General features: G+C 38.5%; 1 protein-coding gene across 8 annotated transcripts in view; it reads left to right on the plus strand.

Moving 5' to 3' along the window:
- Positions 1–22,493, plus strand: part of LOC115215890 (DNA (cytosine-5)-methyltransferase 3B) — a 106,638-nt gene that overhangs the window by 23,929 nt on the left and 60,216 nt on the right. For 5 of the 8 annotated variants that reach the window (XM_036505716.1, XM_036505714.1, XM_036505719.1 and 2 more), the window contains exons 2-5: positions 9,808–10,291; positions 11,071–11,217; positions 11,614–11,712; positions 14,723–14,843. In XM_036505716.1, coding sequence (XP_036361609.1) covers positions 9,857–10,291; positions 11,071–11,217; positions 11,614–11,712; positions 14,723–14,843 — 802 coding nt within the window. In that variant the 5' untranslated portion in view covers positions 9,808–9,856. Of the gene's footprint in view, positions 1–7,715; positions 7,779–9,807; positions 10,292–11,070; positions 11,218–11,613; positions 11,713–14,722; positions 14,844–22,493 lie in introns of those variants that run through there. The other 3 variants (XM_036505715.1, XM_036505718.1, XM_036505720.1) reach the window with 3 other exon arrangements.

Consider the following 22,493-nt stretch of genomic DNA (forward strand, 5'->3'; position numbering starts at 1 on the left):
AGTGTGTGAGAGAGAATTGTGATGTGGTAGGAGAAAAATGTGTTCGCACGGATGATGGCTCACTTGCGCTAAATGAGGATGCAAAGAGAGAGGTTTGGAGAAGCCACTATGAAAGGTTGCTGAATGAGGAAAATGAATGGGATAAAGAGAGTCTGCCGAATGTTGACCCAACAGAGGGACCAGCTATCAGGGTTGATAGTTCCTTGGTAGCTAAGGCAATTAGAAGCATGAAGACAGGGAAAGCCCCAGGCCCATCAGGTATCACTGCAGAGATGCTCAAAATATCTGGTAGTGTCGGCTATAGCCTAGTCACCTGTATAGTTAATCAGGTGATACATGAAGGAGTCATACCCTATGGCTGGTGTAGCAGCATAATAGTCAACTGCTACAAAGGTAAAGGTGATGCCCTAGATACAAATAATTACAGGGGTATCAAGCTGTTGGATCAGATGATGAAGGTTACAGAGAGGGTCATAAGCCAACTAATTAGAGAGAGAGTTAGTTTAGATGAGATACAGTTTGGGTTCGTTCCAGGGAAAAGTACCACTGATGCTATATTCCTGGTAAGGCAGCTGCAGGAGAAATACCTAGCCAAAGATAAGCCCCTGTACCTGGCTTTTGTTGACATGGAGAAAGCCTTCAACAGGGTCCCCCGATCCCTCATCTGGTGGTCAATGAGGAAACTAGGGATAGATGAATGGTTAGTGAAAGCTGTACAAGCCATGTACAGAGACGCTGCTTGTAAAGTGAGGGTTGGCATCGAATACAGTGAAGAATTCAGGGTAGAGGTTGGGGTCCACCAAGGTTCAGTCCTCAGTCCCTTCCTATTTATCATAGTCCTCCAGGCAATAACGGAGGAATTCAAGACAGGATGCCCCTGGGAGCTCCTCTATGCTGATGACCTTGCTCTAATTGCTGAATCTCTATCAGAACTAGAGGAGAAGTTTCAGGTATGGAAGCAAGGTTTAGAATCGAAGGGCCTTAGAATCAACCTAGCCAAAACCAAAGTCCTAACAAGAAGGAAGGTAGACCAATCACAAACGCCTTCAGGTAGATGGCCCTGCTCGATCTGTAGAAAAGGTGTAGGTAGAAACTCTATAAGATGCACCAAGTGTAAGCTATGGACACATAAGAGGTGCAGCAATGTCAAAGGAAGGCTAACTAGGAAGATGGTTTTTGTATGTGGCAGATGCTCAGGAACAAAAAACACTGAAAATGCTCTGAGACCAACTTCCGTCACTTTCCAGGGAGAAAAACTAGAAGTAGTTGATAGTTTCCGCTACCTAGGTGACCAAGTCAGTAGCGGGGGGCGGGTGTGCTGAAAGTATAACTGCTAGAGTAAGAATAGCTTGGGCAAAGTTTAGAGAGCTCTTACCCCTGCTGGTGACAAAAGGCCTCTCGCTTAAAGTAAAAGGCAGACTGTATGATGCATGTGTACGTACAACCATGCTACATGGTAGTGAAACTTGGGCTGTGACTGCTGAGGATTTGCGTAAGCTCGCAAGAAATGAAGCTAGTATGCTCCGATGGATGTGTAACGTCAGTGTTCATAATCGACAGAGTGTAAATACCTTGAGAGAAAAGTTGAACCTAAGAAGCATCAGTTGTGTGCAAGAGAGACGTTTGCGCTGGTATGGTCATGTGATGAGAATGGCTGAAGATAGCTGTGTGCGAAAGTGCCACACCCTGGCAGTTGAGGGGACCTGTGGAAGAGGTAGACCCAGGAAAACCTGGGTCGATGTGGTGAAGCACGACCTTCGAACTCTAGGTCTCACCAAGGAAATGACCAGTGACCGAGACCTTTGGAAGTATGCTGTGCGTGAGAAAACCCGGCAAGGCCAGTGAGAACAGTCAAAATCAAAATCAAACCAATATCAGAAAGCAGAACCAAATTGAGGTTGATCAACATCAGGGCCCCCGTGCAGGTGACACGTAAAAGCACCATCCGTTTGTGGCTGTTTGCCAGCCCTGTCTGGCCCCCATGTCGGTGGCACGTAAAAGCACCATCCGTTCGTGTTCGTTGCAAACCTGGCCTGGCCCCCGAGCCGGTGACACGTAAAAGCACCATCCGTTCGTGGCCGTTTACCAGCTCTGTCTGGCCCCCGTGCTGGTGACACGTAAAAGCACCATCCGTTCGTGGCCGTTTGCCAGCTCTGTCTGGCACCTGTGCGGGTGGCATGTAAAAAGCACCCACTACACTCACGGAGTGGTTGGCGTTAGGAAGGGCATCCAGCCGTAGAAACACTGCCAGATCTGACTGGGCCTGATGCAGCCTTCCAGCTTCACAGACCCCAGTTGAACCGTCCAACCCATGCTAGCGGACGCTAAATGATGATGATGATGATGATTTTGAAACAATTATGAGAAAAAGGATGTATCTTCATATTTATTTAGTTATGTGAATAACAACAGTAACCTGGGCAACGCCGGGTAATTCAGCTAGTATCTACTAAAAATGCTAAATCACTATGAAACGTATCTTCCAGTTCTACAATAGGAACACCTTTAACATTCATAAAAAAATTTCACTTCTTCCATCAGTTCATAAAATCGCTGAAGCATTTGGGCCTTACTTAACCACCTAACTTCACAATGGTACAATTAATCCCCATGTTCAGCTTCAAGATCTTTCAAAAATTCTTTAAATTCCCTATTATTCAACCCTTTGTTTTTATCAAATTAACAGCCTTAGTTACAACCTTCATTACATTGCCCATCTTGAGAGATTTTGCACTTAAACTTTGCATATGAATAAAGCAATGGCACACAAAGTTTCTTAAATTTATTCTTAAGCAGAGCTATGAACCCTTTTTCACAGCCTACCATAGATGGAGCGCCATCTGTAGCAAGACCACTCGCTTCTTTCATACGGTAAATCAAAATCCTTTAAGGCTGAGTCGACCATTTGAAATAAATCTTCACCTCTAGTTGTTCTATGCATTAATTTCAAGGCAAGAAATTCTTCCCAAATGTTGAGTTTTGCAGTTATTCCACATATAAATATTGCTATCTGGGCGGTATTAGACAGAGCCCTTAACACGACTATTCAATATGTCATTGGCGACGGGTGTTATACCTGCAGACTGGAGAACAGCGATAATCTGCCCAATTTTCAAGAAAGGGAGCCGCGAAGACCCGCTTAACTACCGACCGGTTTCCCTTACATCAATAATCAGCAAGATGTTCGAAACCATCCTTAAGAAAAGTATGATGCTCCACTTCCTAAACACAGCCTCGATCACTGATTCCCAACACGGCTTCGTGCCGAAGAGATCATGCTTGACCAACTTACTAGTAATGGAAGAATTGGTGACGCGCATCCCCGATGATAGTGATGCTGTTGACATCGTTTTATTGGACTTTGCCAAAGCTTTTGACTCGGTAAACCACCGCCTACTACTTGTCAAGCTTCAAGCATATAGTTTCCATCCGGATATTGTACGATGGGTTGGTGCCTTCCTCTCAGATCGCTCCTTCCAAGTTCAAGTTAATGGTTCGCGGTCCGACGTCTCCAGTGCGAGCAGTGGCGTGCCTCAAGGTTCAGTGCTTGGGCCCTTGTTGTTCTTAGTCTTCATAAATGACTTGCCCGACGACCTCATGCAACACACCCTTCTATTTGCCGACGATATCAAACTGGTCGCTCCTCGCGGTAGTATAGAGGATCTTCGTCGATGCCTCCAACAAATTTGGAAGTGGTCTAACGATTGGGACCTGTGTCTGAACGTGTCAAAGTGCTGTCATCTGCCTGTCGACTCTACTCCTGCAACTCAACTTGATTTCGAGCCGGGTCATCTGCTGCTGGAGAGGACCGATCAGGTAAAGGACCTGGGTATCTTTTCGCCTTCGGCCCAGTGCGTCCATGCTGCCAACAAAGCGTGCGGAATTCTGTTTTTGATTCGACGGTCATTCGGAATGCTCACAGCAGCCATATTCCTGCCACTCTATGTCACGCTGGTGAGACCCATATTGGAGTATGGGATTCAAGCCTCTTCTCCTTATCTCCTCAAAGACATACAGCACCTCGAAAGAGTCCAGAGGCTGGCTACCCGCATGGTTCATGGTCTCAAAAATTTGTCCTACGAAGAAAGGCTGAGGACGCTCGACCTTTATTCTCTTGAAAAACGCCGCCGCCGTGGTGATCTCATTCTCGCCCACAACATCATAAGCGGGAAGTGTAACCTCTCGAAAGAGCTGTTCTTCACTCCTGCTCCGGAGTGTCGGCTGCGGGGTCATTCCGAAAAGCTCTACCTGCGATGATTTCATCTCAATCGAAGGAGAGGAGCTTTCTCCGTCCGGGTTGCGGATCCGTGGAACAAGCTGCCAGACGAGATGGTGAAGATGCCGACGACCGCTTTGTTCAAAGCCTCCCTGGACCTCAAGTGGCCTGAACTCTTTACATGAACACCACCCTGTACTTAACTCCATGTCCCCCTACATGGCCTTGCTATTTGCTTTTGAGCCAAATTAACTAACTAACTAACTAACTAACTAACAATTGTCTCATCAATAGCTAATGAATGCAATACGAAATCTACTGAATCAGATTTTGGAAAATTTTGAATGTGTTTGGTTAATGATTACAATATTACCCGGAAACGAAATCGGAAAAAAAAAAGTGCAACAGGTTTTTAAAAAATATGTATGAAACGAATATGAAAACAAAAATGCGCTCAGGAGTGGCTGTGTGGTAATTAGCTTGCTTACCAACCGCATGGTTCCTGGTTCAGTCCCACTGCGTGGCACCTTGGGCAAGTGTCTTCTACTATAGTCTCGGGCTGACAAAAGCCTTGTGAGTGGATTTGGTAGACAGAAACTGAAAGAAGCCCGTCGTATATATGTATATATATGTATGTGTATATATATATATATATATGTATGTGTGTATATGTTTGTGTGTCTGTACCCCCAACATCGCTTGACAACTGTTGCTGGTGTGTTTACGTCCCTGTAACTTAGCGGTTCGGCAAAATAAGACCAATAGAATAGTACTAGGCTTACAAAGAATAAGTCCTGGGGTCAATTTGCTCAACTAAAGGCGGTGCTCCAGCATGGCCACAGTCAAATGACTGAAACAAGTAAAAGAGTACAAAGCAACGGTGGGGTGAGGACTTTCGCAAAATTCTGATAACATTTTTCTAACAAATCATACCATGTCTATTGAAGAGGCCAAAAGTCAACAATGTGTTGAAGTATTGAATCAAAAGATTCTAACCCTTTTAATCCAATCTCTTGTCACCACATGAAATCAGTTTTTTAGTGGGGAGATGACCCAATTTTTTAATGGGGTGACATAACCAAAAAGTATTTTTATTTTTGTTCGTTGAATGAATTCCAGTAACCGGTTAATGTTTACTTTATTACCCAGTCATGGAAACAAAAAAAGAAAAAATAGTGCAACGGGTGTCAAAAAAAATGTGTATGAAACGAATATGAAAACAAAAATGTGCGGGGGTGGGGAGAGGACTTTCGGAAAGTTCACAAAATCCGATTTTTTCCTCCATAACTTTGAGGAAAATGGATATCCATTCATGAAATTTTATATAAATACCTTTCAAATGGCATACATTAATGGTTAAAAAGAAATTTGTGGTGAAAATCTTTTCCGAGACGTGGGGAGAGGACTTTCAGAAAATTCACAAGATCCTATTTTTATCCTTATGGCATTAGGAAGGGCATCCAGCTGTAGAAACTTTGCCAGATCAGACTGAAGCCTGGTGCAGCTTTCTGGGGTGCCAGCCCTCAGTGAAACCGTCCAATCAATGCCAGTATGGAAAGAGGATGTTAAACGACAATAATGATGATCTTTGAGGAAAATGGATATCTTTTGATGAAATTCTTTATAAATACCTTTCAAACGGCAGACATTAGGGTTTTTAGCATATCTCATGACCGTCTGATACCTTCCTTATTTGTTCAATATTTTCTGTTAATTTTTATGTTCTGAGTTCAAATTCCACCGAGATCAACTTTACCTTTCATCCTTTTGGGGTTGATAAATTAAGTACCAGTTGCGTACTGGGCTCGATCTAATCAACTGCATCCCTCCCCAAAAATTTCGGGATTTGTGCCTAGAGTAGAAAAGAATATTTTTGGTTAATTACTCCAATTTCTCTCAGTCACCAATAAGCAAGTTAACAAGTCTAATGGGTGTAGGAAGATCTGTATTGAATGTTGTAAAGTATATAAGCATAGTTGAGGGTAAGAAGAATGTCTTCCAGTATAAAAAAAGGGCGCCATTGGTGAACGGCATCAAGAACCAGTATACATTCTAACATCAGGAACATGGGTATAGTCTTACAGCTGTCAAAAGAAACTTATGAAGTGGCTGGGCTGATGACATATTGTTTCAGGTAGCTAGGTCTCATTCCTGGTCGAACAATACACTTTTTCGGGTTTCCTCATAAATGCTCAGTATTTTGAGTGTGAATAGAAAGGTTTGCTGTTTGAAAGGTATTTATATAAAATTTCATTAGAAGATATCAAAGTTACGAGGGAAAAAAATTGGACCTTGTGAATTTTCCAAAAGTCCTTTCCCTACCCTCTCAGAAAAGATTTCCCTCACAGGTTTCTTTATAAACGTAATGTATGCCATTTGAAAGGTATTTATATAAAATTTCATTAAAAGATATTCATTTTCCTCAAAGTTATGGGGGAAAAATCCATCATTTTGAATATTCCGAAAGTCCTCTCCCCCCCCCATTGCTCGCATTTTTGTTTTCATATTTGTTTCATACACATTTTTTTTTTAACCCGTTGCATTATTATTATTATTATTATTATCATTATTATTTTTTGTCTTTGTTTCCGGTAATAAGTGTAAATATTAACCATATCAGTTATCTTTAATTCGATCAGAAACACTTCTTCTGGATATGCTAATATTTCCTAACAAAGGTTTTCTAGGCATTCTCAACAGTCAGGATACATTCTTTCACAAATTCCCCCATCGCTTTGTGCTTTTTTAGCAATTATTTTCGCACACTGCACAATTAACCCAAGTTACTGATTCACTTTTAAGAATTGGCCTTTAAAAAATCTTTTCTTTTGGTTAGATTTTCTTGCTTACAAAGTGCTCCTCAGTATTATATTTTTTGTGAACAGTGATTTGTTTGTTGCAAATGAGACAAAGGCACTTCTCTATTTCAATTAAAAAATAAGGTTCAGTCCATTTCTTATCAAACAAAGCACGTTCATCAACACTTTTTGTTTCTTTTTAGGATTTTTATAACCACTTGCCATATTGATAAGACTATCGAAAAAATTGGTTTAACAAAGTTATAAACTGGTGAAACTTATCAATTTCGGAATTTTAGTCATTACTGCTGCCTGGGGAAAACAAAAGCCAACTGACTCATATCTTGCATGCATTCAGTGTTGTAAAAAAAATTTAAAATCTGACAAAAATGAAGATATTGTTTGGTTGGGCAATAACTGATAAGATGATGACATGAAAATAGTTGCTGTTGACCTTCTTGGCACTGACTGATAGCAAAACTGCAACATCCCTTTTGATGGTTTTGTTTATTTATGAATTGATATCTTAATTTCAATGGAGTATAAATGTATAAATACCTATAATGGGGATACTTGGAAAACAAAAAGAAAAAAGGAAAAACTTACAAATTTAAAAAAAAAGACGTTTTTCACTGCTTTTTCAAAAAAATAAAAATATTTTTTTTTATAATTCTGTTCACAAAGCACCAAATTAATAGTTTCAGTTTGTTTTTGATTTTTTAATAGACTTTTAAATATTTTGCTTATAGATTGACAGAAAGAGGGTGAGTGTCGATTTTGGAGATTTTTTTTTCCCCGTAAAAAACGTGAAAATGAAATAGGGAATGGGGTTCTTAGATATGAATAATTTTTACACAATATCTTCTACAATCCTTTAGCTTCATTTAACAAAAAAATTATTTCACTACTCTTTACTCTTTTCAGTCATTTGACTGCGGCCATGCTGGAGCACCGCTTTTAGTCGAGCAAATCGACCCCGGGCTTTGTAAGCCCAGTACTTATTCTATCGGTCTCTTTTGCCGAACCGCTAAGTGACGGGGACGTAAACACACCAGCATCGGTTGTCAAGCAATACTGGGGGACAAACACACACACAAACACACACATACACATACATATATACATATACATATATACGACAGGCTTCTTTCAGTTTCCGTCTACCAAATCCACTCGCAAGGCATTGGTCGGCCCGGGGCTATAGCAGAAGACACTTGCCCAAGATGCCACACAGTGGGACTGAACCTGGAACCATGTGGTTGGTTAGCAAGCTACTTACCACATAGCCACTCCTGCGCCTATGCAATCTATTTTTAGTTTTCTCACCTTGAGTGTAGTTGAGTCTCAAGGAAGTGGTACAACCCTAGCAATATGTGTTTTACAGTGAAAACAAAATTTCCATTCAAATGGCAACTACTGGACAATTTCTGTTTGGGTTTGACCGTTATAAGTCATAGTGGAAACATGACCTATGTCGCAAATAGACGTACGAGTTTTGTATAAATTTTATAATTGAAAAACTTAGTATATTTCGTAGTATGTGCAGGAGTGACTGTGTGGTGATTAGCTTGTTTACCAACCACATGGTTCCGGGTTCAGTTCCACTGCGTGACACCGTGGGCAAGTGTCTTCTACTATAGCATTGGGCCGACCAAAGCCTTGTGAGTGTATTTGGTAGACGGAAACCGAAAGAAGTCCGTCATATATATATGTATGTGTGTGTGTTCATGTCTGTTTGTGTCCCCAACATCGCTTTACAACTGATGCTGGGGTGTTTACGTCCCCGTAACTTAGCAGTTCGGCAAAAGAGACTGATACAAATTAGTACTAGGCTTACAAAGAATAAGTCCTAGGGTCGATTTGCTCGACTAAAGATGGTGCTCCAGCATGGCTGCAGTCAAATAACTGAAACAAATAAAAGAATAAAAAAGAATATGAGTATCTCAGCCTGCGGATGCAATAGTGTGGGCTTGCAGGTACAATTGTACTCGCAGGCAGGGGTTTTTCCACCCCCCTTCTCAACAGGGACCGCTTGTGTGTGTATGAGAATGTGCACGTGTTTATATGCATCTTCATATTGACACAATTTATGGAATGTCAGTATTTGTTTATGTCCCACATAAGACTGGAGCCTGGTGCAGCCATCTGGTTCGCCAGCCCACAGTCAAAACCGTCCAACCCATGCTAGCATGGAAAGCGGACGTTAAACAATGATGATGATGATGATAAACGCGTCTGGCAGTTATGCAGTTTTGATATATTCAGATGAGTGGAATAATATGCCTTGAAAAAATAAAAATATGTAAGTGTTGGCACCAAGAAGGGTTAGGGTTAGCTGTTGAATACTTTCTCAAGAAGTTTCCTGCAAATCATATCAGCCTGGAAAACACTTGTAAAACCAATTATGATGCCAAGATTTTGTTATTCTTCTGAACAGGACACTCAATTCTGTAATTGTCTCCGATAAATTACCTTTATGAAACAAGTATCAGGTGTTCACCTACTTGGAGTAGATCAGTTTAGTTTAGACCATAGCCTATGGGGGGGGGGGGATCTGAAACATTGGCTGTTGCTGTGTAAAAAAATACAAGAGGAAAACTTATATTTAATCAATTTAATCCCCTGATTAAGTTCATAGCTTTGGGTTCCTTGTAACTTGTAATGACCTCTTTATATTTTCAAGTATATTTCACTATAGACTACCATTCTGACTATGGCTGATATCTGTAGATATCAGTGGATTAACATGGTTTCCATTTTTAATGTTCTTTTTCCTATTTTGTATTTCTCCAGAATTGTTACTAAATAGTTAAGGAAGTCCAGTCTATTATTTACATCTTCTATGGACAACACAACCATCACTACTTCACCACCTGTTGCTAATACAACTGATCTCCTCACCACTGCTGCTCTTACAGATATTAATATTACTGCAACCACTGTGAGTATCAATAATATTGAAACTTTTCAAGATTCTGATGAAGATGTCAAACTCTTTGACTTGAAGAGAAAGTTACACTCTGAAGGCTGTAAGTCAAACCACATGACAGATACTAAATATTTAGAAACTAATGGATTACTCCTAGAATTCCACAGCAAAGCAAAGAAGAGGAGGGGCCGAAAACCGAAAATGGTGCACCCAAAATCATGTGATAGTGAAGGATTGAAGGAAGAAATAGAACAGTGTCTAGAGAAGAAAAAGACAAAAAGTTGTAAAAGAAAATTACACAGCCATCAAATCCCTTTAAGCCCCCAGAAAGATCTTGGAAACAAGGCAGTAAGTTATTTTACAACAAGGTTGTATTTTGTTTTAAAGTCTTTGAAATAATTTATTTAATAACTGAAAGTTGCTGGAAGATTGCTAAGACTGAGCAGATTATCTCGTTATCTGATTAATTTCAAGTGTTTGTTTACAACCAACCTTTTACTTTCAAGAATCTTGTATTTTTAGACAATCCTTGAATATTGGTTTTGTAGATTAAAAAAAATCTTACCTGTAAGCCTACAGCTAGCATTTTCCTATCTCTATGCTACTAGCTTCGTCTTCTCTCTGTTTCTTATATATTGCTACTATAAGCTGCTACTCCATTTGTTCTTAGTGTACACATTGCACTCTGCTTGTAAACCCTTTGTCCAATTCTTTCCTACTCTTGACACTTGCAATTTTCTATAATTCCTTTTTGCCAACATTTTCTTTTCAATTAGTGTCAGTTCAAATATTAACCATTCTAACCTCATCAAATTTTCTTCTGTTCATGTCCAAAGCAACTTACTTAGAATGGTGGATACTCTTAAATATCATTTGTAAATGAAGAATAAACAATTTTGATGTTGCTAAAGTATATTTTAGCAACTGAAAAATAACATATTAGAAACATTTTGTTACTAGTGAAAACCTTACAAATGACGGCTGAATAAAATATCCACCCAACATTAAACAGCAGAGAAAAATAGATGTTCACTATCAGATATAAATTATATTTTTCTTTCAGATGTTATGGATTCATAGCGGAATGATTTTAAATTTACGTTTAAATGTTTGTCTCTATTGTCCAGTGTTTTCCTGTTGGCAGTGTAATATGGGGTAAATTATCTGGATTCAAACCGTGGCCAGGATTAGTAATAAATCATGAAGACATACAGAAAAAGTCATCTCCATTAACTGTGTGGGTTTTATGGTTTGGTGACTATAAAATCTCAGAGGTATGTTATCTTCTATTTCATATGTTTAATGTCTGGCAAGTTAACAAATTTTGTCAGAAATAGATATCTGTCTAATTTATCTGTGTGTGTGTGTGTGTGATTCATATTCTTTAACTGTTGGAAGGACTAGGTGGACTGTAACCAAGGATGCCTGCTGCATCAAATACAATTAGTAAAGTAAATGCTTGTAAACTTAGTCTCACATGCTCTCCTCTTTGGTGCATTTGTTTCTTTTTCTAACCTGAAAGTTCACTGGTGATTAGTGAGTCTACTGTTTTTTGCCTGTAAAATAGTGTCCAATTAATATCTGGTCATTGTGTGTGCCTGTGGTATGGTGTGCCTGTGTGTATGTACACAACACACACACACACTTGAGGTTTTTCTTTGTAATTTCAGTTACCACTTTCTAAAGTGACTCGTTTTGACCAGTACTTTTATTTGAATTATAAGAATCCTTCCAAAGTGTTCAGTGTGGCTGTTACAGAAGCTCTAGAGGTAAGTGTACTGTGAGTTGTTGCTTTATTTATTTGTGTATAATGCACAAATGCTTGGAAAAAATATCTTTTATAATATTCACTTACTGCTCTTTAGTGTTGTGATGTATGGAGAAAAAACCCAAAAGATTCATATTTATTATAACTGCAATATAAAACATACTGTAAAAGTTGATGTAAGCTAAACAAAACAAATTTGAATGATGTTTGAACTTTATTAGTGTTGCTGTGTATCACTAAACTATCTGAATCGAAAATATTGAAACCCCTATGATATAAGACTATATAAGCAGCAACATGTTTATATTTCATTAGTGTTTGAAAATGATGTTATGCTAATAGAAGTTTCTTTTTGATACTGTGGTTCTGGTCATTTCTCAGTCAATTTTACTAATTGGCAACTGAATTTCCCCCAAGTAGATATATGTGAACCAGTGAAACCTCTACATGGTTACCAGATATGTTACAAAAAGCAGCTGAATCTCCCTAAAATTACAACCTTCTGTCTCGAAACAATGAGCAAGACCTCAGCATATTAGAAATGGTATCTGGACAAAATCCCCTGAAGAGGACAAAATCCCCTGGTGGTCAATATTACACCTCAGGAATATTGATGAATTACCTTGTTTGTTATAAACTGATGAATTGCCTGTTTTTTTTAAAAATCTTACTTTTTATTAAAACAGTAGTACAGTCGCTTGCTTGTTTTATTTTTTTATGGCTTATACAGTTGTCCTCAGGGTGGTGAGGAATTTTTTTAATATAAACCTACTTAACTTCCACCCATAGAAGATGGAGCTTGTGAAGAGTAACAAAGGAAAGTTGAAATTATTTCAAGAGGGATATATTTATGTAAAGCAGAAAGATTTGGCAAATGGTATGTTATCTTAGGAATGTGAATGATGGAGGTCTAAGGCATCCTGTAAAGCAAATGTAAAAACGTGGAAAGGTGAGATTATTAAACCATTTCACAGTCAAACACCAGATACACTGAAGTGTGAAGCTGCAAAAGTGTCTCAAGAAATTAAAAAATGTGCATCAGAAACTGGAGAGAGTCTACAACAAATTATTGCCAAAGCTGGTATAGGAAGAGGTAGCTACAAAAATACCTTCCCTTCAGATCCTTCAACGAGATGTATGATGCTATAAACAGAAAGAAAGGAACTATTTACCATTGCCATCATATGCTAAAGATCTTGTTATACGTGAAAACTGTAAAAACAGCCAATGGTAAAAAATTTTTGTTGCATGAAAATTTGATGACAAGAGGATTTTGATATTTGAAATGGCTAAAAGCATAGAATTTCTAAAAAATTCTCTTTGGTGTTTTAATGGAACACTTAAAGTAGCTTCTGAAGTTTTTAGCCACTTTTATACGATTCATGCCATAGTAGATCAACACACTATACCCTGTACCTATGCATTCTTGCCGGATAAGACTCAGATAACTTATAACAAATCAATACAGGAATTAAAGAACTTAACAAATTGCACCCCCTGTGACTGCAATGATAGATTTTGAAAAAGCAATGCTGAATACTTTATTTGTGCACTTTCCTGGAAATAATGTTAAAAGTTTCTTCTTTCATTTGTGTCAAAAATTATATAAGAAAATGCAAGAGTTTGGCTTTCAAAAGCATTATCAAGACAATATTGAATTTTCTCTCAAAATAAGGATGGTAGCAACCCTTGTCTTCATACTCATTGAATCTGTTCAGGCAGCTTTTGAAGAGATCTTTGATATTATGCCAGAAGAAGCTTTGCCAGTTTTGGATTACTGTGGAGATAATTGTATGTCAACGAGGATGCCAAGAACCAACATTTAGCCTGTCATTTTGGAATATGCTCACAAGAACAAACACTGAACTTCATTGTTTGAATAATTCTATCAAAGGATGGCACCGGCACTTTGTATCATTTGCTGGGTGTTCCCATCTAGTCATCATGAAGTTTATGATTATTTTAGGATGAGGAATTAACTTTCAAAATGTTCAGATGACTCCGATTATTGCTGGTGTCACAACTGAACCACCGCAAAAGAAATATCGGTTGTGCAAAAATACCAGGAAAAACATCTTGTCTTTCGGGTCTGGAATACTCCCATTACTCTCTAGGGAGCCATGGGAGTATTTGAGTTTAGAACTACAAGATAGTTAAATACTGGTCAATATGTGCCTTTGAAGATGTGTGGAATATGAGATTACTTACTTGAAAAACAAATTTTATTGACAAGAAAGGTATCCAGCTGTAATATTGTATTTGTCTAAGCTATGCTGACGTAGAAACATGGATGTAAAAATGAATGGAAACAAACTTAGAAATGAGTAAGAGTTGGCAGCTAGCTGTAGAATACTACTTCAACAAAGTCTCACCCAGCCCATGCCGGCATAGGAAGCTTGGACAGAAAAAACAATGGTGAGGATGTTGATTGCTTTTCTAAAATGTTCCTACTCTGCAAATAATTGCATGAGTGAGTTTTACAGCATGGTTTCCAATCAAAATGAAATCCACCATACCTTGAGCATTGTATATCTTTGGTGCTGGAACTGAAATATGATATGTCTGTGGATTCATGCTAAATTGTTAGCAAGCCAATAGCTGAACACAACCAATAACAATGTCATTGGCATAAACATCATTACCAAAAATACTGACTTCAATATTGATCCCCATTATCATTATCAACACTATCTAGCCTCTGCTGTCAGCATCAACCTATGATTACATGAACGGATGAGGTTGCTTGGCTTGCTACAAATAGCAGCCAAATTTCACTCAAATTAGATCCTACCATCTTAAAACAAGAAGGGAGAACACATTGGGTAATATGAAATGTAGTCCTAGATAACTCTTGTTTGAAAAAGAAAATAATGGAGGAGAGAGAGTCACATCTGGATTCTTTTGAACATGATTTACCTTAATCAAATCTGACCTGAAAACATAAACACCAGCTTCCCCCTCCCCTCTTTCTCTCTTTCTTTCTGGTTGAAACTGATGTTTTTGTATTCCAGGTATGTGCACAGCGTAGTGGTTTGAAACAAGATGAACTTAGCTCAGAACATTTGTTTAACTGGGCAAAACACCGTTTTATGGAAATGGTTGAGGATAAAGATCCATTTCTACCTTTGAAAGGTCAGGTTTGTTCACTTTTGCATTTTAGAATCACCTGAAATGTTAACATAATTTTTCTCCATCTTACTATTTGTTGTATGTGGATCAAGAGAGCATGCCCTCTGACCCCAGCGAAATTGATGTTCTTAATGTTCTGATTAAACTGTTACAAGTCAATACCTGCAGGGAGGAGATCCAAGGAGGCCAATATCGTAGAGAGAAAGTACTAAACTTAATGGTTAGTGCAGAGTCTGCAGTGATTAAATACAACACAGATGATGAGAGGAGGTGACAGAAGAAGACCAGTGAGCTTGACGAACAGAGGCCATTAGTGTGTGATAGAAAAGGCACAGGAGACAATATATCTGAGGATCAGAGACTGGAGCATGTTTATGAATGATTTAATTTCAATAAGTTCAGTGGCTTTTCTCTGGATGCAGGAGCAGTATTTAGTTGTGTGTCTCACTTGAGCTTCATAGAGTATCAGCACTTGTTGAGTATCTTCTAGCCCTGAAAAGAGAAGTCCAGTCTTTGAGACACTGTCCTAGCAATGTTAAGGATGTACTTTCACCAAGAGTAATCCTTGGAGATAGTGATGCCCAACATTTGAAGGCTCTGGTTGAGTACTGCTCATGTAAATGTAGTGATGCTTTCCTGATATGAGCAGTGCTTGTGTTTTCTTGTTGAAAGACATAAGATTTACATGGTTCATTGGAGGATGCTTTCAACCAGGTAGAAGCAGCCTGACACAGCTCTTGCAGCACTATGGTAGTGCAGGGCTTGGAATTTGCCAGTATTAAACTGCATGTTATTTTCCTCAGCCTACCTGTATATTACATCCAACTCCTGTTGCAGATGCACAACATTTCAGAGATTTTTGTATCATCTGCATAACTAGCAAGGATAGCTATCTGGGTAGCTGAGGAGATGTCTGAAAAGGTCAGTATGAATAGCAGTGGGCCAAATACAGGGCCCTGTGGGACACATTGAAAGTTACACAAACAGCTGAACTAGGTGCCACTGCATGGTACCAAAAATCCCAACATTGCCATCAAGATACTGGACCAGATGATGCAAAGTTTGGGTTTCAAGGACCTACAGTTCTTTAGTATCTTCCCATAAAGCCTGAGAGACCTGTATTGTGTAGATGTAGATGTCTTCAAAACAAAACTGAATTTTCTCCTATCAAGAGTTCCAGATGAACCTATTTTGTGCAAGGGACACAGATGAAAGTAGCAACATCAAATTCTCTCAGTCACATATCAGTGGAGGTTTAATGAAAGTGTAGCAAGGCTAATAGTGGTGGCCTAGAATGGCCACTGTTCTTGAGCTGAAACTAGTAAAGAAAATAAAGACTGTATATATATATATATATATATATATATATATATATATATATATATATATATATATATATATATATATGTGTGTGTGTATGTGATCTGATCAATCAATAAGTATCTGGACTGTTGCCATAGTAACAAAGTGAAAGCACACAGAGTAAGGCTGCTTGGCACAGATTAACATTGAAATCTTCTGTTGTGCATGCATACTAAATTTTAATGTTCTGGTTCATTTCCACTGTTTACAGCAGTGCTTGGAAGGAAGGTGTGTAGCATGTGATCGTCACATTAACCATAACAGAGGAAGTTGAGCAGAGAATCTGAATCAAATTTTGCCAAAAGCTTGGCGATACCTGCTCAGAAGCCTACATAAAGTTTTGAAAAAGTTTTCATTGTTCTCAACACAATCAAGGAAATATTGTGCAGCCCAAACCTGAGTGTCTTTTTGGTCAGCTGAAAGCAGTTTTGGCACAAACTTGGCAGACATGAGTCTCATACCCAAATCTTCAGTGATAATGGACTAAACTGAACCGTAACTAATATGCACATCCTCTGATAACTCACAGATGGTGATTCAATGATTTCCCCTCATAGCTGCATGCACATCTGAGATGTTTTCTTCAGTTCTGCTGGTTGCAGGTCTCCCAGAACATTTGTCAATATCGATATTTCTTCGGCCATCTTGGAAACATCTGAACCACTCGTACACTTGTGTGTGAGTCATACACTCTTCTCTATACAGTTTCTGCAACTTTGCCTAGGCCATGACAACTTTCTCTGTCATGGTCGATGCAATGATCACATACTACACACCTTCCTTCCAAATACTGCTGTACACAGTGGAAGTAAGCTAGAACGATAAAACTTAGTGCGCATGCACAGCAGAGTTCAAGGTCAGTCTTTGTCGCACTCCAGCTATACAAGTCATGCATTGCATGGCCATTTTTTATATAAATCAAAAATAAATTTGATGACATAATTTATTTGTTACTCTGTCAAAAAGTCTTCAAAATTATTGAAAATGAAACTAAGTAGTTAATTTTCTTTGAAAAGACATCAACTGCAATATAAACATAGCATTAGTTGGATTATTGAAGATAGCTCTATTCTAACCTTATTTCCCATCCCGTTAAAAATAGCTTCAAAATCTTACAATGTTAAAAATGCATAATGGCACTTGTCTTTGGTCTCCTTTTGTAATCGGTGTCCAGAAAGACTAATCATATGGTTGAATGGATTTGACCGTTTGACCTCTGTCTAAAAATAAAAGCCCTTTCAAAATTCTTTGTTAGTCAGATCCAAAGTTTTGATAACCAACAAAATTATTTTCTCTTTGATATTTAATGTTTATTGTTACGTTGCTGAACTTTTTTTTATCTATCCCATGTAAGTTAAAATTTTTCCCTTTTGACCAGGGTCTTTCATTGCTTTGTTGATTTATTAAGATTATTTTCCATTTTATTCAAATTGACTTTCAATTCAAGCACACATGCGTGCAGATATTTCTTTTATAAAATCTTTTGAACTTATGTCAATCTTATGTCAATTGAAAAAGATTTACTTCAACAACTGATTAAGATAGACGACTTCTATAACAATGTAACAAATATATTTGACCTGAAAGATCAAAGAATTTATATATAAATGAGGTATGTAAATAATAATTTTTGGTACATCTTTAAAAAAAAATTTAAATGCATTAAAGCATCAACTATCATGGGCATGTTATGAAACTAATTTGGTTCTCTTAATTAAACAATTTTAGAAAATGAATTAGCTCAACCAATAAGTATGAATGTGGGTTGAAACATTCTATGAAGGAGTGCCACTAGAAATCTTGCCTGCATTCATTTCAGCTCTGCATATTTATAACTGCATTGTTTCCTTGCAAGTAAACTGACACCTGACTGTTCAGAAAAGACTTCAAAAGTAACTAGTTGCAACTTCTCTTGAAAATCAATCAAATTTGGCATCGTAGTGTTATCACAAATCTTCAGAAAAAGGCTTTAGCCCACAAGGACGTTCATGCTGAAATGGTTTCTGCATTACCGGATGATGCTTAAGCTTTATCAACAGTGTAAAAGTAGACAGTTAAATTTAGGAGGAGAAGGGAGAGTCTTGAAAATGACCCAAGGTCTGGATGCCCCACAACTGCCACCACCGAGGAAAACATTGTGTTCACCATCATCATCATTGTTCGACTGTGGTCGAGAAAATGGAATTTACTATGCTACGCCAGACTTCACGGTCCATCATAGCATTACGGAGGTCCTGTTGCTGGATGCCTGTATCCCTGGAGATTATATCAGGGTAGGAGAGTGTGCACCCTCTGGTATCACGAGTAGATGGCTTCCAGAGAAGAAGAGCAGAAATTACCTCGTTTTCAGCTCTACAACAATGTCCAGCAAACTGGACTCTTCTACCTTTCACAAGAGATGATACAGGTAGTAGTTTCCCATATATTTGCACTTTGGTTGGATGACGCTTCCACGAGAGATTTTGAGCTCTCATTAGGAGGCGAGTGTAAGTGCCATCCAACCGCCTCTCAAGCTTCTTTGATAACGTCCAGGTTTCTGAGCCATATAGTAGAATTGGTTTGATTGTGGTTTTGAAGCTTTTAAGTTTGAAATCTCTACTTAGATTTGATGACCTCCACATGTGTTCACCACATGTTGACGGATAACAGGCAATTGACTATAAATCAAATAGCCAATATTATTGGCATATCCTGTGAAGAGAGTATTCTGCACAATGAACTTGGCATGATGAAAGTTCATGCTTGATGGGTTCCATGACTTCTGACACCTGATCAAATGCACACCAGGTTGGTCACATGACTGGAAAATCGGACATTGTTTGACACAGATCCAGCCAGTCTTCTTGAATGTATCCTAACGCATGATGAGCGTTAGGGTCATCACTTTAAGCCAGAGACAATCAGTGCAGAGGAAACGCCCCTCGCCTGCTTGATAGAAAGCCAAGGTTGTTTCATCTGCAGGGAAGGTCATGGCCTTAGTTATTTGGTATGCAAAAGGTGTTGTGTTTATTTACCTCTTCCAAAGGGCCATATCATCAATGCAATGTACTATGCCAACATGCTGGGGCAGTTACAAAACGCCCAGCAAAACTGATGGAAGGGGTCCTCCTTTGTCAGGACAATGCTCCAGCACACATCCTTGGTTTCAATGGCTGCTATGCATGAATGACTTCTAACTAGTTGCTCACCATCCCCTATTCTCTTGATTTGGCTGTCTGTCTGTCATCTGTTTGCTAACATGAAAATGCACGGCTAGGAACCAGTATCACTATGATGAGGTCATATCTGCTGTTGATAAATTTTTGGTGCCCAGGAAGAAAGTTTTTCACCAATGGGCTCCAAGCACCGCAGCATCATTGTAAGAAGTGTAGGGACTACAAGTGTGGGAGGGGGGGTCTATGTTGAAAAATAAACCTTATTTGGTCACATTTCATCTTTTCAATCAACCCTTGTATTTATTGCATGACCAACTTCAAGAGTCACCGCATGCCACTGATATGTGTGTGTATGTGTAAAAAAAAATCATTGATAGGGTATTACCCAACCTTAAGTCTAAAAGTAGGTTAGCCTCTGGTTTGATACCCAAGAGGTGGTTGGATGGTTTAAGCTTCTAGAAATTAGTAAGAATAGTAAATTCTTGCTATAGAAAACTATTAACCTGATTGTTGTTAATCAAGCCCTGATTTATGGCATGAAAAATTCCAATTTGTCCCAACACGAAATAGATATTATACTTGCCGTGCAAACCACTCTAGTAGATTTCGATGGTAGATTATGGTGTAGATTAGATGGGGAAAATGCATTTGATATAGAAATGGGCTCACATTCTGCTCAGGCCAGTGACCTAGTCAGAATATATATCCTTTCATTAATCCAGTCTTCCTTTCTGGAATAAAGTCTGTATAGGGGTAATGCTTTATTTTTTCTGGACAGAAGCAACAAAGTACAGTTAGAAAACATAGGAAAAATTTCTTTAAAGTTTTCAAAAATTTAGGACTAAATATTACTATGGGTAAAGATTATCGTAGAGTGAATTTTCTTGATGCTACCTTCTGTCTTGATACTGAATTATTTGAACGATTTCATATGCCAAATAATCATATTTAGTACATTAACGTAGCATCCAACCATCCAACCTCGATTATATGGGGATTAGTTAAGGATATTTCTACAAGAATTTCTAGATTTTCTGTTAATAATAAAATTTTTGAATCACATGCAACTTCTTATAATGCTGCTCTAGCTAGGGCTGGGTTATGTGAAAAAATTCAGTATATACACGAAGCAGGCATACACAACACTGGTAATTCATCCAACTGTGATACGCATTGTACACCACCACAATGTCACGGTTTGAGAACTCACTCATATAAGGAATACAGACGAAGAAGAATTGTTGGAAGTATAAATAATTTGAATAACATCTGCATTTGACTCCATTTCTTAATTTATCTATGTCATACAAAAATATTTCACTTAACCCTGGAATTGGTACCTTTATGAGTAGGCTGTAATATCCTTGGCACTCGTGAATTTTTGCTACCCTAGTAACTGTTTTTTTCCGTGTTATTTGTATACATTGAAAAAATACACACACGTGACACGTAAAAAGCACCAACTAATTGTGGCCGTTTGCCAGCCTCCTCTGGCCACTATGTCGGTGGCATTTAAAAAGCACCCACTACACTCACGGAGTGGTTGGCGTTAGGAAGGGCATCCAGCAGTAGAAACACTGCCAGATCAGACTGGAGCCTGGTGCAGCCTTCTGGCTTCACAGACCCCGGTTGAACTGTCCAACCCATGCTAGCATGGAAAACGGACGTTAAACGATGATGATGATGATGCATGTGTGTGTATATATGTGTGTGTGTGTATGGGGAAAGTAAGAAGAAAAAAGCGAAAATGCACATTGAATATAAAAAAATAAAGGCTTTTTTATGAAAAGTAGCGATAAATAAATACAATTAGATGAACTGAGATAGAATTAAGAGGAATTAAATTCATTATTTTGAATTGTTAAAAAGATTCAAAGTTAAACTGGTGTCAGCATAGCTGTTCACTCGCTTTGGATGTGTGTGTGTGTATATATATATATATATGTATATATATATATATATATATGTGTTTATGTCCCTGTAACTTAGCGGTTCGGCAAAAGAGACCGATAGAATAAGTTCTCGACTTACTAAGAATAAGTCCTGGAGACGATTTGCTTGACTAGAGGTGGTGCTCCAGCATGGCCGTAGTCAGATGGCTGAAACAAGTAAAAGTGTGAGTGTATTGAGTATGATGTTAGATTAGGACCAGCCTGTGCTCAGTCCTTCTGTATGTTAGTCTGTGTGGTTGGTGTAGTACAGAGGACCTGGGAGCTAAACTAGGTACAAGTGGAATGAATAGGAGCATGCAAGAGTGTAGAGTGTGTTGCTACCGGGACTTGATGTGTACGAAGGATATAACAAGATGACAGATGGGTGTAGAAGTGTTGTGGGGATTTGGGTGGAAAGAAACTATTGAAGGGGAACGCTAAGGAAGACTTGGGTGATAAAACTGATCTCAGGAAGCTGAACTTCACGAAGATGATAAAGAAACACTGTCTGTGTTGTCTTGTCCCTCCTTTGTGACAAAAGGCAAGGCACTGTGTTGGAAAGCATGTAAAAATGATGATGATATATATGTGTGTGTGTGCGTATATTCTTAAATTTACCAGCAAAATCTTCATGTTGGGTGACTTGTTAACCCAACATGCTGCTTTTTTTTTTTTTTTTTTTTTTTTTTTTTTTCAATATAATAAATCTGCAACCCTACTACTAAAAGGTGTTGCTCCAACTTGGCCACAGGTCTAATGCCTGAAACCAGTAAAAGAAGCATATGTGTCATACAGTAAACCCCAACAAATTAGTTTATGGGATGGGTGGTATGGATGATAGCTTATCCTTAACCTTTTAGCATTTATACTGGTCATTTAAGGCCCTGTTTTAACGACTTGTAGGGCCTCCATCTCAGAAGCATATGTATTTTAGATAGTGCCTGTAAATGAACGACCCAGTCCACCTAGCTGTTAATAGGTAGTGCAGTGTAGAGGACAAACTCACAGCTTTAAAAGTGTTAGAATTGATGAGATTGTTTACTTGTTTGTAGAGCAGGGTTCAACCTGTACTGCAGGTCATAGAGATCAGGATCACTTCATATGGTTATTGGAGTAGTGGCACCAGTTGAGAGCATTTTCTCTACTTTGTGTTGAGTGCATTCTGTGGATGGCAATTATAGCACTAAAGTTCAAGATAACTAGCT

The sequence above is a fragment of the Octopus sinensis genome, linkage group LG9 (assembly GCF_006345805.1).
Source record: "Octopus sinensis linkage group LG9, ASM634580v1, whole genome shotgun sequence".
Taxonomy (NCBI): domain Eukaryota; kingdom Metazoa; phylum Mollusca; class Cephalopoda; order Octopoda; family Octopodidae; genus Octopus; species Octopus sinensis.